The sequence below is a fragment of the Etheostoma spectabile genome, chromosome 1 (genome assembly GCF_008692095.1).
Source record: "Etheostoma spectabile isolate EspeVRDwgs_2016 chromosome 1, UIUC_Espe_1.0, whole genome shotgun sequence".
In the NCBI taxonomy this organism is placed as follows: domain Eukaryota; kingdom Metazoa; phylum Chordata; class Actinopteri; order Perciformes; family Percidae; genus Etheostoma; species Etheostoma spectabile.
The window spans coordinates 9,240,147-9,263,121 of NC_045733.1; the positions used below are offsets into that span (position 1 = coordinate 9,240,147).

General features: G+C 40.0%; 1 protein-coding gene across 2 annotated transcripts; it reads left to right on the forward strand.

Annotated features, from left to right (window-relative positions):
• The first annotated feature begins 1,833 nt into the window (after positions 1–1,833).
• strc1 (stereocilin 1) lies at positions 1,834–22,533 on the forward strand. Of its 2 annotated transcripts, none has more exons than XM_032507295.1 (28): positions 1,834–2,510; positions 2,597–2,621; positions 3,360–4,749; positions 4,983–5,831; positions 6,426–6,491; positions 7,539–7,649; positions 7,834–7,988; positions 9,743–9,929; positions 10,732–10,847; positions 12,145–12,274; positions 12,418–12,600; positions 13,239–13,277; positions 13,364–13,534; positions 14,496–14,636; positions 15,266–15,327; positions 15,420–15,555; positions 15,681–15,769; positions 16,283–16,418; positions 17,130–17,326; positions 17,910–18,000; positions 18,305–18,476; positions 19,018–19,193; positions 19,335–19,490; positions 20,321–20,463; positions 20,612–20,760; positions 21,394–21,491; positions 21,648–21,798; positions 22,080–22,533. In XM_032507295.1, exons 1-28 carry the CDS (start codon positions 2,054–2,056, stop codon positions 22,187–22,189), a joined length of 5,886 nt encoding a protein of 1,961 aa, XP_032363186.1. In that variant the 5' UTR covers positions 1,834–2,053; the 3' UTR covers positions 22,190–22,533. The 2 variants fall into 2 exon arrangements, with proteins under 2 accessions (XP_032363186.1, XP_032363245.1); XM_032507354.1 differs by having other exon boundaries at positions 22,083–22,533.
• Positions 22,534–22,975: the final 442 nt, after the last annotated feature.

The following is a 22,975-nucleotide window of genomic DNA, read 5'->3' on the forward strand; positions in this document are numbered from 1 at the left end:
ACTTCACAGATAGAGTAGGTCTAGACCACACTCCAGAATCCACAAGGACCCAACAGTTCCAGTTTTTTCCTCCAGAGCAAGCAACAGTGCGACAGTGGCGAGGAAAAACTTCCTTTTAGGCAGAAACCTCGGTCAGACCCAGGCTCTTTGGAGGCGGTGTCTGACGACCGGTTGGGATTAATAATGAATGTCTGCAGTGAGGCATGATGGAGGTTCCTTGCAACTTGGGGCTGCATTTCTGCAAATGGAGTTGGAGATTTGGTCAAGATTAATGGTGTCCTCAATGCTGAGAAATACTAGAAATAAGAGATACTTATCCATTATGCAATACTATCAGGGAGGTGTATGATTGGCCCCAAATGTATTCTGCAGCAGGACAATATCCCCAAACATACAGCCACAGACCGGTCATTAAGAACTATCTTCAGTGTGAAGAAGAACAAGAAGTCCTGGAAGTGACGGCATGGCCTCCACAGAGCCCTGATCTCAACATCGAGTGTGTCTGGGATTACATGAAGAGACAGATAGATTTGAGGAAGCCTACACAAACAGACCATCTGTGGTTAGTTCTCCAAGATGTTTGGAACAACATACCAGCCGAGTTCCTTCAAAAACTGTGTGCAAGTGTACCTAGAAGAATTGATGCTGTCTTGAAGGCAAAGGGTGGTCACACCAAATATTTGATTTGATTTAGATTCCTCTTCTGTTCCTTCATTCATTGCACAGTACTGCATATTTTAATTATTCATTTATTTTCAACTGATTATGCTATTTAAAGGAGTTATCGTTATATATTTAGTAAATAAACGCTCCCATGACAATCTGAGCCCCCTCACAGCACCACCAGGCTCTATGTGGCCGTTGTAAGTAGTCCACAGTAGTATCTGCAGCAGATGTCATGTAGTTAGTTTGGAGTCTTCTGGCTCCTCCGACAGGACTCAGCTTTCATTCGCAGGAGTTAATCAACACACTCCATTAATAATTCAGCACCTATGGCCTGGTTTGTTGCCGAAATCCCTTCTGCGTTTCACAGCCCTCATTTCGCACCTACTTTATCCGCTTTACCGGTGTCCATTATGACGCTGCTCTCAGAGCAGGTGTAGAGTTGCAGGTGGACACGGAGGCATCACCTCCGCCTGCTGAGCAACCATGGAGTTAGAAGGGTGAGCGGCAGCTTGTTGAGTCCTGACTCTGTACACTTCACCAATATGAAGCCTGTTCTCAGCCCAGTTCTTCTGCCTCAGCTGAACATCACTACTGTAGCCACCGGATAAAACAACGTGGATTATTACATTGTATTTTATTACTATTATTATATTATCTGGAGTGTTTGCCTGCTTTCATTTGATTGAGGGCACTTACAATGTGGTCGACACCAGCTGCATGCATGTGCATCCTGTTTGGTAAGTAGGCTACAAGACAATATTTCAGAAAGCTTTCAGGCTGTATTCTCTAAATAACCAATGTAATATAGAACCTTTCCACTGAGATGGCAATATTAGCCTATGTGAGCAATGTCTTGATAAGCAAAGCAGAATTATCAGAATGCTATTAACTGTTAATAAAGCTTTGCACGAGAAAGAACTGCTTGTTATAAGACTTAAAAGCCATAAATTATAAATATGATACAGCTAAAATTGATTTTTGATTTTTGTCATATCTACAAATGACGTTTCCACCCTGGTTAAATAAAGTTAAAAACAAAATAAATGTCAGAACTCTAAGTTTTTACTTTTCAATTTTACAATAGCAAAGAGTAGATAAACGTTATCACAGAAATTAATAATTCCTAAATATTTTTTTCTTCTTATTATCTACAGGGATCATATGCGATGTCAGGCAAGTGAATTCACAATCCACATTAATACAAAGAAAGTCTGACCAGACTGCTGGCGATGCAATCAAATTAGAGGGAGCCATCAAGGAAGTCATTAATCAAATCCACTCTTTGCCCGGTGGAAACGCGAACACGCGCCGCTTCGACGTCTCTTCGTTTCCTGACTTCAGTACATATTACGATCTTCTGAGTAATTTATTTGGTGTCTTTAAACCAATGGTGAGAGAACGATACCTCGATGACTTTCCCAAAATGTTAGTTTGTATTCTGTCTGGGAGGCAGGACTGTGGACTGGAGGCAGAGCTGACAAAGACCGTGTCTCTGGAGTTAGGGAAGCCACTGCTGATGTTGGTGTCGTCTCTGAGAGCCCAGACATGCACTCCCCTGAGCAGCGACGGAGAGTCCAACAGCTTCCTCAGGGCCTACATCAGCATGAGGGAAGCAGCCTCTGCGGCGTTACACGGTTTTCAGCAAACATTTACAAATATACTGTCAAGTCTCCCTCTTTCTGGGAAGTTGATAAGTGCTGTGAGTGGCCTTGTGGATGCAGCTGTGACGTATGTCTCAAATGGCATGGCAACTGTACTCCAAATACCAATGGACTATGTCCAAATAGCTTTACAGTTTGGAATCAGAATACCATCTTTAGACGGAAAAGAGACCTGTGAGCAAGGTAAAATTCCCCTTAATATAAACTTTTTAGCAGTGCTATCATTTCGTTATGCTAATTAAGCTACATTTACCCCATTTGTATTGCAGGAGATCTCAAGCAGCTCATTTTGTGGTAAGTCATTAATGAAATTCCCATAAACCCCTTTTCCACATTAAAGCTACACACAAATAAATACATAAACAAAAGACAAAGCTACAACAATCATAGGCCACATAAAAAAAAACTCCAAGGGGAAATTTAACTACGATTCCCATCAAGTGCATTTGGGTACGAAACTCTGATGTAGCCTAGGCCGCTAAGGGTGAGCTAAATATCACACTGTTGAGAAAACTGAGTTTACATACTGTAGTTAACATAAATTCATCAACAGATTCTGTCCTAATTCGGAATGAATTCAGAACCTTTTGGCGTTTTGTTCACACTTGAAATGGTGAAGTGTTTAAAATTCACCATAGTACTCTAGTTCGTACTTCTGACTGGAGCCTTGATTGCAATGGCGGCCAAGCTCAAGCGTAACCTTTATTTAGAGCCATTCATCCTGCCAAACCAATGCACAAAACATGATTTCTTAAATTAAAATCATTAAAATTTGGTTTGATGGTAAGATTATATAAGATGTGTATCATACATAACTAGCCTATAACTACTAGCTAACAAACAAGAATATAAGCAAGGAATATTATTATTATTATTATTAGCCTGCTATTTAACATCTCCCTTGATGTGTCATATAACTAATACATATCAGCCAGAGTAGCTCTCACTACCTGCACTACTATCTGTATGCATTTTAGTAAATATTATTGTGTTAATAATATGTAACAATGAATAAATTCCTGTTTTCTTAAGGGGAATAAACAATAATGTGAGCTGGTCCTTCAGTAACTCCATCATTGACATCCTCCTGGATATCTTCCTGGGTCCTGAGCAGTCTATTTGCACATATCCAGGGCCAAACTGCCAGTATCGTCCCGGTGTCCCCTTCCAGGGCAGCTTCCCGGAGGCAAAAGACGGAACTAATATTAACCCCGACATTCTTCTGAAGTGTGATCGCCACAACCTGGTCGAGCTTAATGACACGCTGTGTGCTGACATCCTCATGGGGTCAAGAGTGGGGTCCTCTACATCTGTGCACACCTTTTGCCTGGCGCTCAGCTCCCTCAGCCCTAACCAGACAGAACAGGTGTGGAGCAACATGTGTTATGTTATTAAAACGCTGGTGTCCTCGCTTCTCAGCAAGTCATCTGACTGCAGCGTTGGGGACACACAGCCTTCCCCTGCCGTCAACCTTTCCTTTGAAACTCTTCCCATCCCTGGTTCTGCACCTCAACGAGTAGTAAGAGAAGCCTCCAACCTCAAACAGCTCGCCTGTAACTACGACAACTGGCTGGAAAACAAGGTGGTGGACGCTGTCCTTGTGTCACTGTGCAGTGACAACGAATATAGGGAGTTTGTGAAGCAGGTTTGTAACAATGCTACATTGATGAGGAAGCTGCTCTCAAATCAGATGAACAGTTGGCTGTATGGATACTGTGCAAACTCCTCTGCAGACCCTGGGTATATGGTGAGTCAGTTCTGCTTGTATGAGCAGTGGATCAACCAGCCCACAGTCCTGGTGGACCCCTCCTTACTGGAGTTCTGCATGACCCTGGACAGTTCTAGACTGACCCAACTAATCTGTGACCACACCGGATTCTTTGTGCTTTTATTCTCCAACCCTGAAAACGGGCGGTTCATGCCTAATTGCACAAGCCTGCCCCCTCCACTACCATTCCCCAACATTAATTCATTAATATTAGATTATTGTCGTTATTCGGAGTGGCACGATGTGATGCAAATTACCATCGACGTTTTGTCACAGTGCATTTTACTCGATCAGAGTGGTTTTACTAAAGAGGTTTGCTCGAACAAAACTTTTCTGAACAGTCTGCTGCGTAATAAAGAAAATGCCTGGCTGGAGAGTCACTGCAAGTCCACTCTCACCTTTCCACCCCCTGAGCCAACTCAGACCCAGGCCTTTAACCTCGCAAGCTGGTGCGACTACTACACATGGGGAGATCGGCGGGTGGACGATTCAGTGGTCGCCCTCTGTTGGGAGTATGATCAGCTTGCTTTTCAGAAAAATGTCTGCTGCAAATCGTCTGTGTTTGAAAAGCTGTTACAAGACCCTCTGAACAAATGGCTGACATCAGTCTGTACAGACACAAAGGAAATAGAGGAAATAGCTGTGTTATTACAGGTGAGTATTTAACCAGGATGACGTGTATTTGTGTATCCAAAGTCTAATCAACTTGCATGCACTAAAAGAGTCTTGAACTTCATATGCGCTCATAACCACAAAAAAAAACCATAGTATATATGACTAGCTTAATCTAGATCGCTAGAAGAACAGCAAACCGTTACAAAAATCAAGTTAAAATGTTCTTTTAAAACTAAGTACAGAAGTTGTATTCACAATCATCTGTGCTTTAGGTGTGCAAATACTCTGACTGGACCCGTCCCATCATCGTGGACATGACTGATCTAGCTCTCTGCACTGAGATCGACCCACTAAACTTCACCTCCAAAGTCTGCGCCAATGACACAATTCTCCAGAACCTGTTGGCCAATCAGGACAACACCTGGTTAATACAGTACTGTGCCAACCATTCAAACCCAGTGGTATCTCCTGGTGGAAATAAGGGACAAGTAGGGCTTACTGGATTCAACCCGGCAGAGCAGTGCCAGTACTCCAGCTGGAGCATTTCTCTTCCAGATGCAGCACTCTTGACTCTCTGCTGGCAGCACGACCAAACAAGTTTTGTCTCCTCCATCTGCCCTAACACTGGTCTTCTCTTTCTGCTGTCCCGGGAGCCTTCCAGCTTGTGGGTAGGCAGCATGTGTACCACCTACTCCAACTACATCACTAGCACCAACAGCAGCAGCAGCACCACCACCACCACGACCACCACCACCACCACAGACCCTAATTTTTGCCTGGCCAGAAGCCTGGTTAGACAGTTAAACTGGACCTGCTCAGCTGACTTCACGTCAGCCTGCCAGCCCGGGGCCAGTCAGAATATGGCCCTGCAGATGGTGGTGCGCTGCTGGGTGGAGAATCGGAGGACCAGGGTGAATGATGTGCTGACTCCACCTGTGACCACAATTTTGGAGCAGGCAGTTAGCATTACTGTGGTGATCCTCTTAGCCATGGAGGAGGCCCAGAACACCTCGCTGCATGTCACTGAGAACATAAGACTGAGTGTGTTAGGTTCTGTAGTTCACTATCTCGAAAGGGAAAACAACTTTGACAAAAAAAGGCTGTTGCTGCAGTGCTTTGGGGTAGGTAGCAGGTATTCAGATAATTTCATCTAACAATTTAATGTCCTATGTTGAAATTGTCACTTAAGTAAAAGTATTGTTAGCAAAATTCCCTTAAACTAACAAAAGTAAAAGTAAATACATTCCAATCCTGGTCGCTATATTATTTCTTACTACTTATACTGTATAAATGCCTAATGGAATATCTTTTAGCAATGTATTCTGTAGGTTAATCAGAGCATAGATTCTCCATCATGTTTTATTCATATATCTCAATCAGTTTATGTGTAAAGCAGTTCATTGAGTTTTTAGTTTATCCAATCATTAATCCAAATTAGTTACCATATTGTATAGCAACTGACCTCCAGTGTACAGCTGGTGTACGGTTACACTCCTGTCATTGATATGGACATACAGATCCTCTTCCTCTAGATGTAATCTCTACTGGCTCACACTTGATTTGACAATTACAGTAATGTGTTTAACAGTAGACTCCCAGATTATGTTGTGACATTAATCCTCCTGTTAAGTGTGTGTGTGTGTGTGTGTGTGTGTGTGTGTGTGTGTGTGTGTGTGTGTGTGTGTGTGTGTGTGTGTTGTGTGTCCCTTTTGTAGAGAGTCTTAACCAGCTTGATGCAGACAGCAAGAGACGTGACCAGTAATAGATTCTCCGTTATTAAGGTGATTTATACCACACCTTAAATGTTATTGTAAGTTAAAGTGCACATATTATGCTTTTGGATGTTCCTATTCCTCTATTGTTATATATTTTTTTGTGTGCAAGTTATAGGTTTACAAAGTGAAAAGCCAAAAGTCCACCCTATAGAAACTCATACACAGAAAACACTGTTCACAAACTGCTCCAAACAGCTCTATTGTAGTCCAGCCTTTACTTTTGTAACGAACGTGCATCCCTTTGTAACTTGTTATAATGCTTGCCTAGCTGCTAGCATGGGACACCCTCATGCTGTGCTTCTGACTGGTTAGTAGTCCTTAGCTAGCCACTGCACACGTGCAACTCCCAACAAAGATGGTACAGAAGTGAAATGCCTCACTCTGTTGCTAAAAGAGAGAGCTCAACACGGGGTGAAAAGAGGAGCTGCAGCAATGTGCAGTACAACAAAAATATGGTGTTTTTTAAAAATTAAACCATGTAAACCTATACTGATATAACCTCTAAATACAATTATGAGGTCATTAATTTAACTTATCCTGTAAAATATCTCAACATCTACCAGATGTTTTGGCTTAAACACTTCTTACAGACATTCATGGTCTCAATAGTTAGTGCTATACTAACTTTTCCTTAGCACAATTATGACTTTGACATTTGTGGTTTTGACTGAAATTTCTTAACAGGAAATTTAGTACACACATTCATATGCCCCTCAGGAGGAATTGTAATAACGTTGGTGACACCCTAACTTTCCCTCTGGCACCATCATAAGGTCAAAATTTAAATTTGCCCAATACTATTGTTTTTGACCAAATCCTTGACATTCTAATTATATTCCCATCATCCTCAGATGTACTTTGAGTTTAGTACTAATAAGAGAACAACCATTGTCACTGTGAGCATGTTAGCATCCTGACATGACTTTTTAGCTCAAAGAACAGCTGAGCCTAGGTACAGCCTCACAGAGATGCTAGCATGGCTGTAGATTTTTATACAAGCTTGTACACTTGTGTTTTTCATGTTTATTTGGACTAATTTCCTTGTGTGTTCAGGAGTACTTCAGTATACCACTGAGCAGCCTGAGCTCAGTGCTCAGTTCAGCTCACATCACCACCATCAGACTGATTCTTCAGTACTACAGCATAAACAGGGATACACTGCAGGTGAATAAGCATACACAAGCATGTAAAATCTACACTGATCACAGCTGTCTTTTCCTGTTTCTTCCTGGAATTCTTAGTTCTCTGTTTCACTGCTGTATCGTCTGCTTTAGTCTAAGTTGAACACAGTACACAGTTTTGTATTGTTGCTGACGCAGAACTGGTGTCTGTTTTTTGTTGTTTTCAGTTGCCGGCTAAGTACCTGTCCACCATGGTGTCAGTGTTGTTCCAGGTTCACCTGGTAAAACATGACAGTCTCTTCCCCGAGCTGGCTCTCCTGCTAGCTGCAGCCAGCCCAGCTGATATCACAGCTTTGCCCTCACTGCAGAACAACATCAATGTGTAAGTGATGGTGTCACCTAATAATTTCTAATAGGGCTCCCCAATATATCGTTTTTTAAAATTGTCATTGCGATATCAACTGACACAATAAACACATTGCGAAAGGCCGCGACATATATCAAAAGACACTCTGAGAGGTTTTTATGTTAGTTGAAAGAAAGTATCAGTAGAAAACTGCACTTTAAAAAATTGTTAAACTTTTTTGTGGAGCCTAATTTTCAATTCAATGTTCACTAAAAGAATGGTGGAAATGGTTTCCCCTCATTTGTTTCAAACTCAACAAGCTATTTGTTGTATTTTAGCAGAATACTGAAAGTATCTGAAAGGCAGAACTGAGTCCACTTTAATATCTTTTTTAATTATTGCAAGTAGTATAGTTATCATGATATTCAACAGGATCTTTGCATATTACTTATTTTCATCATATAGCGCAGCCCTTTTTTCCAATGAACAGATACTCATAAGTAATGAGCCCAGTAATCATTAACAAGGTTATTCTAACTGCAGGATTACTTATCTGGTGCATTGGTGTGTGAATGATGATGATTGTTTCCTTGTTTTCTTAAAGAGTAATTTGTGATGCTGTTTAAGTTTGTACGCATGTTATTATTAAAGGAACACGTTTTTCCTGGAACAAGTTAAATTGGTTTAAATTAGTTGTTTTTCCACTGCTGAATTTTTTCATTTCTAAGATACCATTTTCCTTTCACCTCGTCAGTAGAGTTTTTAGTTGCATCTGCCAAGAGTATGTAGTGAAAACCATGATTTATTTTAATGTTGCAAAATCACGCAATCTCACTTTGCTACACACATTATGTTTCACTCTGAACACAGCACTGGTGTCGGGCTTTTGGAAAAAGTGATGTGTCATTGTGCCCTGAGGTGCCAGCCCCATGCATTATACATAGAAAGTAAAGGAAACTAGTTCACTGATAAGATTTCAATCTAGAAAGGGCTTGTGTGTGGAGGTATTTGCTGTTGATTCAACAAGAACGAGCTATTAAATATAGAAGAGCAAGGAAGTGTTAGTTATGCTTTGGTCTTTACTTTTATCTGTAAATCTCTCTGTAAATTCAAGCCAAACGTAATATTCTCCGAAGGTAAGTTTTGTCTGCAGACAGTGAACGCAAAGAACAAACACAAGTACAAAACACATCATAGTATCACAGTCAAACTTTTTTATTTTATTTACAGTAAAGTCTATACTTACATGATACCAATATGACATCTTTACCAGGCAGAAGGCAATTAGCTTAGCTTAACATTAAGACACGGGAAGACAGCTGGCCTGGCTCTGTCTATAGTTAACACAGTTCACAGCAGAAAGTCCAGCACATCACCCCTTTACAACCACAAACTGTAACCCTCACACTTAGAATTTTGTGTGGATGAAACAAAAGAAATATGACGTGTTTAACTAGTGAACTTTAGATGTGCTAATAAGCAGATTTTTTTCAACCTCTAGAAAGAGTCAGGCTAGCTATTTGTAGTCTTTATTCTAAAATAAGTTTATTGTTTCCTGACTTTAGATTTGTACTTAACATATAGAGCAGATGCCAAATCTCTCCTTTATTATTTGTATCTGGCTTAGGGTAATAAATGGTATGTTTTCCCTTTCCCCAACCTCCCACTATGTTTGAATTTCTTAAATGCAATCTTTCAGTGCTCTTGCTAATATTGAATAAAACTGTTACAAAGCAACGGTTCCAGTATACCACACAAAACTTATTTTTGTATTGAATTTTTTTTTCTAGGAGGGAGACCATTAACAGACACTTGGCGGATATGACTCTGGACCAGCGACAGGCATTTGGCTTGTGGTACAGCAGAGGTTTACTCCCCTCCAACATCATCAGAGCTCAACAGTCATTCATCAGGGACACTGGAAACCTGATCACCTACCTGCCATTCTACAACTTCCAACACCTCTCACCTGCTCAGGTAACAGCCCTCTGAGCTCTGACACCTGGCTGGGAAACCTGAGAAGCCAGGACCCAGTGAGTTCGATTAGCCTCCGGGCACAGCTGAGCTATCTGTCACATACTGGTCAAAGGAAAGCACAGACAGACTCTTCTTTCTCTGTGATCACCAATGTGTCATATGCTTGTAGCTAATGTTCAATAAGTAAAGATAGGAACACATGAATTAAGAATGACCTGAAGATAAAGGAGTCACTTACCTTTCAGTGCTAAATTCAAAAGGCTTTAAAGGAATAGTTTGACATTTTGGGAAATATACTTACTCGCTTTCTTAAATATGAAGCTACAGCCAGTTTGTAAAACTAACTAATTAAGCCAGCTTAGTTTAGCACAAACCCACAGTACGACAACAAAAAGCCTAGTTGTTTTGAAGAGCTTTTGTACGGATTTCATAAACGAGATATAACTTTGTAATTGTTAAGCTTTCGAGGCGCTTTAGACAGATTTTGTTACCTTGGACAGAGCCAGGCTAGCTGCTTCCCCTGTGTCAAGTCTTTACAGACATTAGACATGGTCACAAGAGTAGTATCAATCTATTCATTTGTGCCTGGCATATAATTGTGAATATAAAGTATTTCCCTAACCCCACAAATAAGCATATTTCTGGAAAATGTCAAACGGTTGCTTTGAATGAGTTCATGATTATGTAGGATACAAAGACAGGTGAATTCAGTCTTATTTTTCACATTTTTCAAAACTAATTAATGTAAAATAACATATGCAGACAGAGAAGTTACACATGCATTTCTTTAATTTTTCCACAGCTGTTGGATGGGCTGGATGTGTTGCTGAAAAACAGCCTCACTTCTCTAAAGCAGGAGTTCATAGCTCACAGCATCATCAGCACCTACAGAAACCTGACAGCTCAGGATTTTACCAGGTTGGGAGTGACTGTCCTTGTACACTGTTTATTAGACATGAGCTCAGTAGGTGTAACATTAGATATCATAGAACTTGGCAAACACACATTGATATTTAGTTTGATTAATTTAGAATTATTTTAAGGTACATTTTGACCCCTGTTATTATACTAAATGGCCTAAGTGTAAAGCACGTTAACAGTCATGTAACTTGTCATGTTAACAGATTTTTGTATGTTGCTTCCATTATTGGATGATGTTACATGAATATGAACAGGTAATATACCCTATATGTATTGATAAATTAGACTCTTGACTTCTCTCTGTCGTTTGTATAGAAAAAAAAGGATACAACTGACACCCTAAAAATATGGCGGATCAGCAAGGGCATTTGTGTTACTGGCAGTCCCAGATTTTGTTTAAAGAGTTGCTGACCTAAAGGGAAATAATTAGTCAAGGATTTTGATTCAGCAACCAAAATAACTGCCAAAAAGAAAAAAACAAACAACCAACTTACAGTGGCCTAGTGGAGATCTTAATTTAAATAAATAGGTATATAATCTAGAGACCCAGCAGAAACATTGACTGTGAAGGTAACATATTACTATGTAAACTATTAACTATTAAGCAAGAGAATGGCACCTCCAAGTCGACCTGGGAAGGCAGCTCAACTTCCCGAATCACATCACGGCCACATCACTCCGCCCAGGCATGGTGATAACTTCGGAGTTGACCAAGCAGGTAGTCATAGTGGAGCTTACTTTCCTCTGGGAAGACAGATTGGAGGACGCAAATGCGCGCAAGAGGGCCAAGTAGTCAGAGTTGGTGGAGGAGTGCAGAAGCCACAGCTGGAAAGCATGCAGTGAGCCAGTGAAGGTCGGATGCCGGGGCTTTGCTGGATAGTCTTGCTCCGAACACTCAAACTCCTTGGAGTGAAATGACAACTGTGCAGACCAGCCATGAAGAACATCTCTGAGGGTGCCAAAAAAGCCTCACAATGGCTGTGGCTCCGAAGGATCCCCTCCGGTCCGGGTCGCCCAAGCAAGGGTGTCTGTTGATTAAAGACCCAAAACACCTGTTGAACTTGGGTTCATCAGTGATGATGTTTTCCTAGTAGCACCAGACGGTGTGTGTTAGAACGAACAAATGTCATCACTTCTTTTGGTTTTGTGGACTTGAAATATCTTCCAAATGTATTTTGGTCAAATGGGCTGTGGTGACAATGAATGATGAACTAAAGGTAGATCTTAATCTTTTGAAGGAAACCTCTCATCTGCTCCCAGATGTTTGTTGTTAAAATAGTGTTTGTAATTTTAGGCTGGGTAATCTTTCATGCCTGGCAGACCCAGAGGACCTCCTTGTGTACAAAGACACTGTGGTCTTCAGTACCATCCGGGACATCGTTATGAACTGCTCACGAGAGGGACTCAGTCTGCCCAGCCGTCTGGTAGGATCAATAAAATGACTGTCAGGTTTCTTTAATTTTTTATTTTTTAATTTCTATTTTTTTTAAATATGTGCTTTCATTTAACAATTGCATTCAAGGAGTATTTATAAAATATATGCTTTATCTCTTCTTGTTCTATCCAGATTTCTAGTGTGTTACTGAACAGCACAGAATTAAAGGTCCCCTCTTCGCTCAGTCCTTATCAACTGGCAGAGCTCGGCCACCTCCTGCCCTTGTTGGGTGTGACTTTCCTGCAGGGTGTCACACCATTGCAGCTGCTTGCTGTCCTCCCTGCCCTCAACTCTGTGTCATTCAGCCCTGCACAGGTAGAGGAGCAAATTAAACCTGTAATGTACAGTGGAAGATGTACTGTAGGAATTATCCTCTACAGTATAACTTGATTTCTATTGCCATTTAACATTTAGTGTTTAAATAAATGTATTGGGTTTAGTCTTTCCTTTTCACTGCATAAGCCCCTATTTGTTATACATGGTTGGGTTTCCTGACAGCTGGTGGGGCTTGTAGACTTGAGGAACAGCTGACAGGCAGTCATTCTTCAGCACACTGACCCCTTAGGTGAGGCAAAGACCTGAGCTTTACTTCACTCTCAGCTATCATCTGAGCTAGACTTTTACTTCTGCCTGCGGCTCACAGCTGTTGTCTTGCTTTTATATGTCAGGAGTCTTGAGAAGATTAACCTCTTCAAATCTACAGTTTGTCGGGTCCATCACAACAATAATGTTTTCTGGGAAAATGTGCAAACCCCACAGAACTTTGTTTTATATTCTAGGAAATTAGTGAAATAATGGTGAAGACAGCATCTTGGATTTGAATATTTCACCCATTATAAACCAGTTATACAGAGCTTGAGCAATTACATGCGGAATACCAGTCAATTGCTAATTAAAATGATCAATTTAAATGTAATTCCTTTTTATTAATTTGCTGTCATTCTGTTTTTCAGGCTTCCATAATTGTAGACAAGATGTCTTCAGTTAGCACTGTGAGTAATTTGTAAACAAATGAAGTACAGAGATGCAATCTGAATTTTTGTGCCCTGAAACCTACACCTTCCTCCCCTCTGCCCAGCTGACTGCTCCAGGCCAGCTGCAGCAGCTTGGCTCCCTCATTGTGGGAATAAAGACGGAGACCTTGTTGACCCTCACCTCTGACAGGCTGCTGTCATCCCTGCCTGCCATGGCCCAACACACACCAGGCCTAAGCCCGCCTCAAGCCATTGCTATCTCCACCAAACTATGGGTACAACACGCACATGCTAGGAGCTGGGAGACACAGTTATATTGATTTGAAGATTGTTATGGAAAAATCAATGTAAGGGAAGGGTTTCAAACTCAGTTTCACTAAGGGCCACACTAGAAAATAGAATCCCATTAAGGGCCAGACATGTATAGTTTATTGACATGCTTTTATTTAATAGAAAGTCAAAAAACTTTTGACTTTATTGTTGCATGTCTCATACAACTTTGTCACTTACAGTTGGGTCGACATAAAGCCCTAAATATTCAGCAAAGAAGTTCCTTCATAGAGTTTAGCAAATCAAGCTAAAAACAATTATTACATATTTTACAAAAACCTGTTTCACAGTCCTGAATATACAAACTCACTGCTTCTGTGGGAATTTCTGAATGTCAAAGTCGACATATTTGAGTGTCGCGTAATTACAGTTTGAAACAGTTTTTTTGGTTTTGGTGGACATATAGACGGGCCAAAATTAGTTTTGAACCTAAATTGATATGTGGGCCGGATCAATACTTGTGAGGTTCCGGATTTGGCCCGCGGGCCTTATGTTTGACACATAATGTAAGGTGTCAGTATAGCTTTGTTCGCGTCAAAGATAAAATTTAAAGAAAATTGGAATAATAAACTGCAATAAAATGCAGAATAAACAAGCCGTAGGCCTAGTTGCTATTGCATGCGCGCTTCAACAAAGGAATGATGGACATTTTGGCCAATCAGCTCATTGCAATTTTATTATGATGACATCTATATGTATATTGTATGCATTTATGTCTTTTGTTTATATATTGTTTGATGTGTTTTGGCTGTGTTGACTACTGTTTGCTAACCAAATTGCCACTCGGGGACATTGAAGACTTTCCAATCCCGAATTGAACTGGTTAGCATATGAGAAAGGACGTAGGATCTGTAGAGGACGGTTGCAACACTTCTCCTTGTGTTATCTCACCTCTTTCCTGACCAGGGCTTTCCAGAAGTAATCGGTTGGCAGGATGATATAGAGCCTTTGCTCTATTGCACACCCCTGCTCAGCATCCAGTCCAGGACTCGTCTGCTAGTGAATAACATCACCACTGCATCCACAAAACCCTGGAACACACAACAGGTATCACACAGTCCATTTTGCATCAACACACAGCATGGAAGCCGTGGTATACAAAACATGGTATTCAAACATTTTGTATACCATGGCTAATAAATGTGTTGCCTGCAGCTCATGAGACATCACAGGGTGCATATGCAGAGAGGTAAACAGTTCAGAAAAAAACATTTTATTTGACAAGTTGTTTTGTTTAGTATTTAACAACGAAAATGGAATAGTTGAAGAAAATGAACTAACAATTAATCAATGAACTAACAAACAAATAATTGCTTACTGCAAATCAGATCAGTTATGTAACATTAACTTTAAATTTTGAAATTTGCAAGAAAAGAAAAGTAGTTGTAGAGATTAATTGAGAAAAAAAAACATAGTGGAATATGGCCATTGAGTTAGTTCATAAACACCTGATTCAAAACATCTATCCCTGAGCCTGTGACTTTTACTTTGTGTTATAATCTCTTCATGCTTCCTCTGATTAAGTGTGCTTCCTAAATTTATAATGAGAAGGTGTGTGGCAGTATCTTGATTAACTGCTAAATTGTTAATTGGAGAAGCAAAAGCAAAGGTGTCATCATTGCTAGTGAGACTTTGAATGGACCTGCCTTGACGCAACATCTGTTTTTCTTCCGTAGGCTCAAGCCATTTTCAAAGAGGTGCTTGAAACTAAACCAAACCTAATTAAACAAGATTTTCTGTGAGTACAATTTTGCTGGTTGGTTCTTTGCAGGTTTACAGATGATGTAACAGTTATGTGCAGCCATTGACCTCACCTCTTTATGTGATCAGGAATCTGGGAACAGTGGGTCAGGGTTTAAGCTGCAAGGTCTTACAGGAACGTTTCAGTGCTGATTCAACGCCTACTTCAGTGAGAAGAATCCTGGCCTTCCTCAGGCGGCAGCCTGGTCCCCTTCACACCTCACTGGTAAACTTAACCTGTTTAATTGGTGCCATTCTACTGTCTATTCAATTTTTGACTTCATTAAACATTTTTTTTGTCTATAATAGATGTGATATATGTCCTTAGTCATGCGTGTTTGTTCTTTACAGAAAAAGTGTGTGATTGAGAAGCTGTACCAGTTTGAGTTCTTCTCTGAGCTGCTCAAAGATCTAGGAGCTGAGATTGCTCTGTCCATGCCGTAAGTCAGAAACCCCCGAAGGCATTCAACCTTCAGGAGGTGGCCAACATTAATCATTCCACTATTAATGTGTTAAAACCATTTTCAAATATTTCTAAATTATTGCAGAAGAATGGCCATCCTATTATGAGTAGATAAGAATAGAATATGATGGCGGGAAAGAAATGGGAAACCCTTGTGTACTTGTCATGTTTGATTGGGGGTTGCAAATTAACCTTTGCTTAGAAACCTTTCATGTAACACATCTACACATATTTTTGGCCTTGACTGTAATAATTATGTATGTAATAATGTGCGCTACATTGTCCCTGACAAAGAAACTGATGAATAAAAAAATAAAAAATAATATGAGTCTAGTATATAAAGGATAGTATACTATAGTAATATTGAAGGTAAAAAGGCCACTCCCTCCATTTGGAAATAAAATATGTAGTAGATGTTCCATTTATTGACTATATAATGATAAATATTCTTTTTCATTTTGTGTCTGTGTGTTTGTGTGGTTGCTTGCAGGGTGAGCACCGTTAAGAAGTTTCCCTCAGACATGATGGACGCTCTAAGGAAGGTGATCGTTCAGGACCCTCATCACTTTCTCTTGCTGTCTAGAACAAAACAGGAGCTGCTGGTGGACAAACTGGTGCAGGGAATGGTGAGAAGAGCCACATTGTGTTGCTGTACTAATCCCTTTCCTCGTTTAAAAAGGAAGAAGATGATGAAAAGCCAAGATTTTCAGTTTGTAAACTGAAAAAAGATTTATAAGAGTTCATGGGTGTCATTTTGGTTTGAAATAAGCTGAGGACAGAGATGCATTTTCAGTGCATTTGCTTTTTTTCGCTTTCACACTGGCCTTGTTTTGAAAGATGCTGTCGTAGCTTGCTAATGTAAATAAATAAAAATGTATGCAAAAATGTGATGATGTCCGACACTTTTTATGACGAAGAAAGTCCTAAGTTTTTAGAGAGCATTAGACATGTGACCCACTATGTTCGGCTTGTATGTATCCATGTACCATGTCAACAATGTGACATGACATGACATCAGACTCAGAGAGAGGAGCTATGAAAGGAAAGAAGCGTGTAGCCAGCGCAGCAGCTGAACGGCTGTCTGTGACTGCCTTGTGGGGATAGAGATTTTTGTGGATTTGTTGGCATCTGTCGCTCAAGAACTGTATATGTTATGAGCTTTATTTTTTTTTAACTAATTTGAGCTCAAGGTTTTCAAAAAAAGTGGTGGGTACAAAATGACTCATCACAAAATCTGATAGGTAACCTCTCCAAAATCAATGCCAATAAGAGTTTAGCAGTGCAGAGTTTGTCATATTTGTTGTGTGATCAGTGTTTTGTGGACTCTTTCTCTGCAGAGCATGTACACTGGGGTGTTCACTGAGCAGGAGTTTCGTTCACTGGGCATTATGGCAACGTTTGTGGTGGATGAGGTTTTTATTCAGTTGGACCGCAGCTTCTTCATCAACAATCTGGATTTCCTACGGGGGCTCTGCTACAGCAGCAGCAAGATGGACATTGTGGCTCGTATCCTGCAGGAACCTGCCGCCTTTGGGTAACGTTATCACCTCAACCTCAAACTCAATTTTTAACTGATGCAATTATATTGTTTTCAATGATTTATTAAACAATTAATTTTTAAACAATGAGGCAGTGTAACCATGCCGTTACATATCCTTTTTTAAAATTAGAGATCAAAAAACCTCTCAACACACTTCTTTTTTCTTTCTCTTTTTCATTTTATGCACGCTCTAATCAATGTGCAAAAAAACAACTACGATTCTTTTGCAGCTTGTGAATTTTCAGTTAAGCCAGAATTGTAAAACACATAAAAAGTTTGTGTTTTTTGTGGGAATTTGGCTTTCTGTTTATTATATTTTGCCATTATGAGAACTGAGTTAATCAGCAAATTTGTCAGTGTGTCTGATTAAGCAAACGTATGAAATCAGCCTTGTAGTAATTACAATAAATATATTTAGAGTTCATCCAGTAGGGTTTTAAAAGTGTGTGTGGGATTTCTAAACTTAGCAGTAAGAGATGCAAGTTTACAGTTATGGGGGAAACATGGAATCATGTAGGAGGTTTCATATGACAAAAGCTCTACCAGGTAGGTGATGATGTGTTCTTCTGTTTCTCAGCCCAGTTAACAACTGGAACCAGACAACAATCAGTCAGGTGGACTGGTTTCTCTTCTTCCTGCCTGACAACAAACTGCAGGAAATTCCCCTGGTGAGTTTACTGCAGTATTTTTATTTGTTTGGTATAACATCTTCATTGCTCCTTAGATTGAGGAACATTTTTAACTCATTCCTGTAACAGATTCATTTGATATACAGAAATCCATAGTGAGGCGTAGGGATTGTTACTTGATCCCATGGCAGGTAATGCCAACAAAGGCTGTAAATAAATCACTTAGGTGTCACATCTCCAAATAGGTGTCAGGATAAGGTGGTGAAGTTCCTGTTTTCCTATAAACCATCAGTGTGAGTCTCTACTCTCTACATGTCCATATGTGTTGTTTGTGTTTCCACAGGCGTTGATGACTGTGGGCCGTATAGAAAAGCTGTTTATGAGCCACCGTCGGTGGGCACGTCGGGATGTGGGGATCTTCTGTTCAGACGAGAACGAGAAGAGAAGACTTTTTGAAAAGCAGCAGTTTGTTCTACAGTTTTTCCTGGGCTTCCTCAAAATGAATGCTGGATCACGTGAGCACCACTTTGGTTCCTAAAGTCTCTGAAATAGCCCTAGTGGTACACTCTTAATGATTAGTTTGAGGAAATATGCCATATGTCAAAACGGTTATAACCCTCTAAGTTGTCCGTTCAGTGTAGGTCTACAGCCAGTCGGTAAGCTTAGCTTAGCACAAAGATTGGAAATGGGGAAACAGCTAGCGTGGCTCTGTCTAAAATGTAACAAAATCCACCTACCACACCTTATCAAAGCTCATTCATTTACACGTTTTAACGTATTTAATACGTACAGAAACCAAAGTATACAAACAACACATTGTGGTTTTACAGTGGCTTATGTGGGGAACTATTTCTTGGTCGGTTGCAGTAACTTACTGGAGTCTTGTCGTCATTGTGAGGAAGCTCCATGTCCAATGTCCCACTATTCCTTTAATGTTTAATGACAATTGTGTCAAAATTATTGTAAGATTTTTTTTGTGAAGTATATGAAATTGGTCATATGCTGTATGTCAAAAGCATCTCCTGATCAGATATTTATGTCTGTGTCCTCTACCAGCGACTCCTATGGTTCCTACTTGTGAGATTCTGCTTACAACAGCTCCCTCTGCCTGGACGTCCAACAGCCTGACCAGCATGTCTTCATCAGCCTTCTCCAACTGCCTGGAGCTGATGGGACGTGACCCGTTCCTTGCATCCTACCAGCGCGTCCAGTTGCTCAACAAAGTCAAACAGGTGAGCTCCTTCTGTCGTCCACCACAGTCCATTTAACAACCTCTCAGATGTGTTTTATTCAAGACTGTACAGGGTAACTTTGCCTCTTCAGTCCAGACATTAACACTGTGTGTCTGCTCTGTCTTTACTGGGTATGTGAAGATATACGGCCCCGCTTCGTCCTTCTCCCAGTCCGTGATCGCTCAGCTGGGTGGAATAGCGGTAGAGCTGTCACTAGGGGAGCTGAGCAGCCTCCGACTGACTGAGCGAAGTAGCATCGCTGCTCTGGGTGCTGTCAGTACCTGGAACAACAGACAGGTAGCCGCAGAAATTAACATATCCCATAGATTTATCAGACTGCCTACATTAACTCTATGTTGACCAAATATATGCACTGTAGTCAAGACCAGAAATATGACATTTTTAGATTACCATTATTTAAAAAAAGAAGTAAAAGTGCCTTATTTCATGAAAATTGAGCATTCTTGATTCTGATTTCTAAGCAGAGGTCAGTTAATTTCTAGAAGTCAGACAGTATAACCTAACACCTCTGATGCAGGTGTCTGTTTGTTGTTCTAAATAAAGTATTAAACCATTATTAAACTCCAGGCTTAGAGCTGCTTAGAAAAAAGCAATTTTCGAACATGTTTGATATAAACAGAAATCAGTCATATAAGTAAATGAATGACTGGCAGTTTATTGGCAAGTGACCATTAACCATAATTAAGATAATCCCCAACAACTGATGTTTTCACAGGAGACATTTTGACTTGTCATAGCAGGCGAACAATGGCTCAGTTTTAGTCTTAATGAGCTATTCCAGTAGGCCAGCATGGACAATAGCAGGACTTTCCCTAAGTGGAAAGCAGCCATTATTAATGTTATTAAATACACCTGTGCTTTTCCTACTTTGACAGGTCAAAATGTCTGCTGTGAAAAGGTCTATTGCAATGGATGACAAGGAGACAAAGAACTATATATAATGATATGAATATATATGAATATATATATCATATAATGAAAAAAACTAAAAAAAACTTTTTGCAGGGCTGTGTGTAAGACTGTATTAGTTTTAGCATGGTATAACTTATAAACTGAGTGTATGTTTAAAGAGCATATCTGGATCGTAATTCTTGTTGTCATCCTAGCTTTCTGCACTGTTTACCAACGTGTTAAACTCCACCAAGCAGAGTCCGAGCCAGCTTGACTCTAGCATACTGGTGGCGATGGGACACATTGTGTGTGGAGCTAAAACAACAGAGATGAATTCCTTCAATGCTGTAGAGTTCAGGTGAGCAGATTCAAACAACAGGCACTTTAACAGGCAATAATTAATGCCCTTTTTTTGAGAATGACTCTGCTGCTGACAATATTCAGTCATAGTAATGTCCCTCTCCCTCTCCCACTCTCTGTGCTGTGTCTCCCCCGGGTGGCTGCAGTAAGGCGGTGCTCTGGCTGGGGCAGCTGAAGCTGTCCTGCTCAGAGGAGCAGCTGCTGGCTCTTGTCGGGCTGCTGGCCCACAGTCTTGCTTTTGGACCGATAAGTTTATGGGGAACCGATGTCTTCATTGAGATCGGAGTTCTGGCAGGTATTATGCATTCACCGTCTTCGCCATATGGCTTTTTACCAATTTACAATTTTTTTTCTGCATTCACAAATACTGTGAATGTATGTTCATTCTGTAGCTAATTGCACTGTAGACAGCTGGACTAAATCACATTGTGCAAGGAAAAAAGTCAGTTCTACATAGCATTAATTGGACATGTGATGTAATATCTGTCTGGCTCAAATATCTTATTTGTGTTCCTCAAGCAAATTCTATGTGTTAACAACTTTAACCCTTGTGTTGTCTTCTTGTAGACTTTGAACACATTGTCCTCCTAGGTCAAAATTGATGATGGATGATCACAAATATGTAAAAGTTTAGTTTTGGGATGCTGTTTTTGAAAGGTAGTGACCTGATCATTAGATTTACTTGCGAAGAGTGTTGAATGGAACCAACAGTTTTATTTTCGCGACACTCAGCTTGAAAGATACCCAAAGAAACTTTGAAAATGGGTCAAATTTGACCCGAGGACAACAGGAGGGTTCACTTAAAGCCATTTTGTTTTCATTATTTATTGCACCCTCTAGAAGTAGTCTGTGTCACTCTCTTATCCCAGTGGTTTAGACAACCTTTGTGCTTCTTCACTCTATTTGAAACGTTTTGCACTTTTTACAGCTGGTCTTCCAGACATGGCGATGTCAGCTTTAGTGAAAGAGCAAATAGAAGGAATCACATCTGCAGCTGTCTCAATGATACCACCTAAGAAGTTTGCTGTAAGTCAAATTTAAAAAAACAAAAATAAAAAGGATTTCATCTATGTTCATGTTGGTGAATTTATTCTAACAAATCCTTATGTTTTCTTGTCTTGTGTCTGCCATCTGCTCCTCTGTTTTTTTGTGTCTGTCTGTTTGTCTTTCATTTCCTCAAAGGTGGTGTTCAACCAGAAACAGATTGGCATGTTCTCCTATGAGCAGGCTACTGCAGTAACTAAGGACCAGCTCTCTGCTCTGTCAGATGTTCAGAGGAGAGCTCTGGCTCTGGTGTTAACACCATGGGAAGACAGGCCTTTGAATGTCAGAGGTAAACCACTGAAATCTTTGAAACTCTTGTTGTCCACAGATCATTGTAAAGTATGGCAGTTTTTCAATAGCGTACTTAATTTTTTGCTCTAACTGTAGTCCCAATTCCATACTAATACTATACATGGCAGTATATTACATACTAATATTTATGATATAGTGTCTTTGAAGTGAGCATACAAGAAATGCACTGTTTGCACTAAATGGAAATCATATAAGCTACACACACAGGGATCACATAGTGCATCACTCTATATTCATATTGGTTTCACTGTGTTCAAGTAGGGAAATCACTGGGGCTGGCACTGAGCCACAGTCCTCTGTGTCTCATCCTGGGACTGCTGATGCTGCTGGTCCTGCCCTGCCCTGACCTGATCTGCCCTGGCTCATGACCCCACTCACCCCTGCTGGATCGGGAAACAGCTCCTCCCCCTCTTTGAAAATAAACAGGACTTCTATAGAGTGTATTTAAGGATGAGATTGTAATTTATTTTGTGCAACTATTATTTATATATACATATCAACATTTAGCACTGAATGTACCAAATGCATAGTTTAATCTAAAAAAGCAACACATTTTCAAAGTATAAACATAAACAAGTCTAACCAACACCCACAGTTCATTACACTTGGCTTGTTTATTTCTTCTTCTTTTTTTTTAAATGAACCTGTGTGCACACTTTCTAATGTGATAAATATAGTCCTATATTAATAAACTGAACCAATCTGTCTCTGATTGTTTTAATATTATTATTAATACCTCACATCTGCAGTAATACTTTGGGAATAGACACATAAATGGATGTTTAAGTATGATAATCTATATGGACATACAGCTTTCAACAGAAAAAGAAAAAAATATAGTTGAATCATCAAGTTATTAACAAACTATGTATATGAATTTGTACTTATATTTCTTTTGACTTTTTAAGTCAACATTATGCTAGTTAAATATTACAACTGTGGACATTAATCAATATTATGAGATAGTAAGCCAAGGTTCTGACCTTTTTTTTTTAAGTAAAAAATTTGACTTACTATCTCATCATTTAGATTGACCATCTAAAGGCTTATCTTCAATCTGAAAATGGGGCTGAAATTTTGACTAGAAAAAAGATTGTGTGGACAATCTGTTAAAATAATGTGTGCAGTAGTGTAAATGTGTCACATTATCCAAT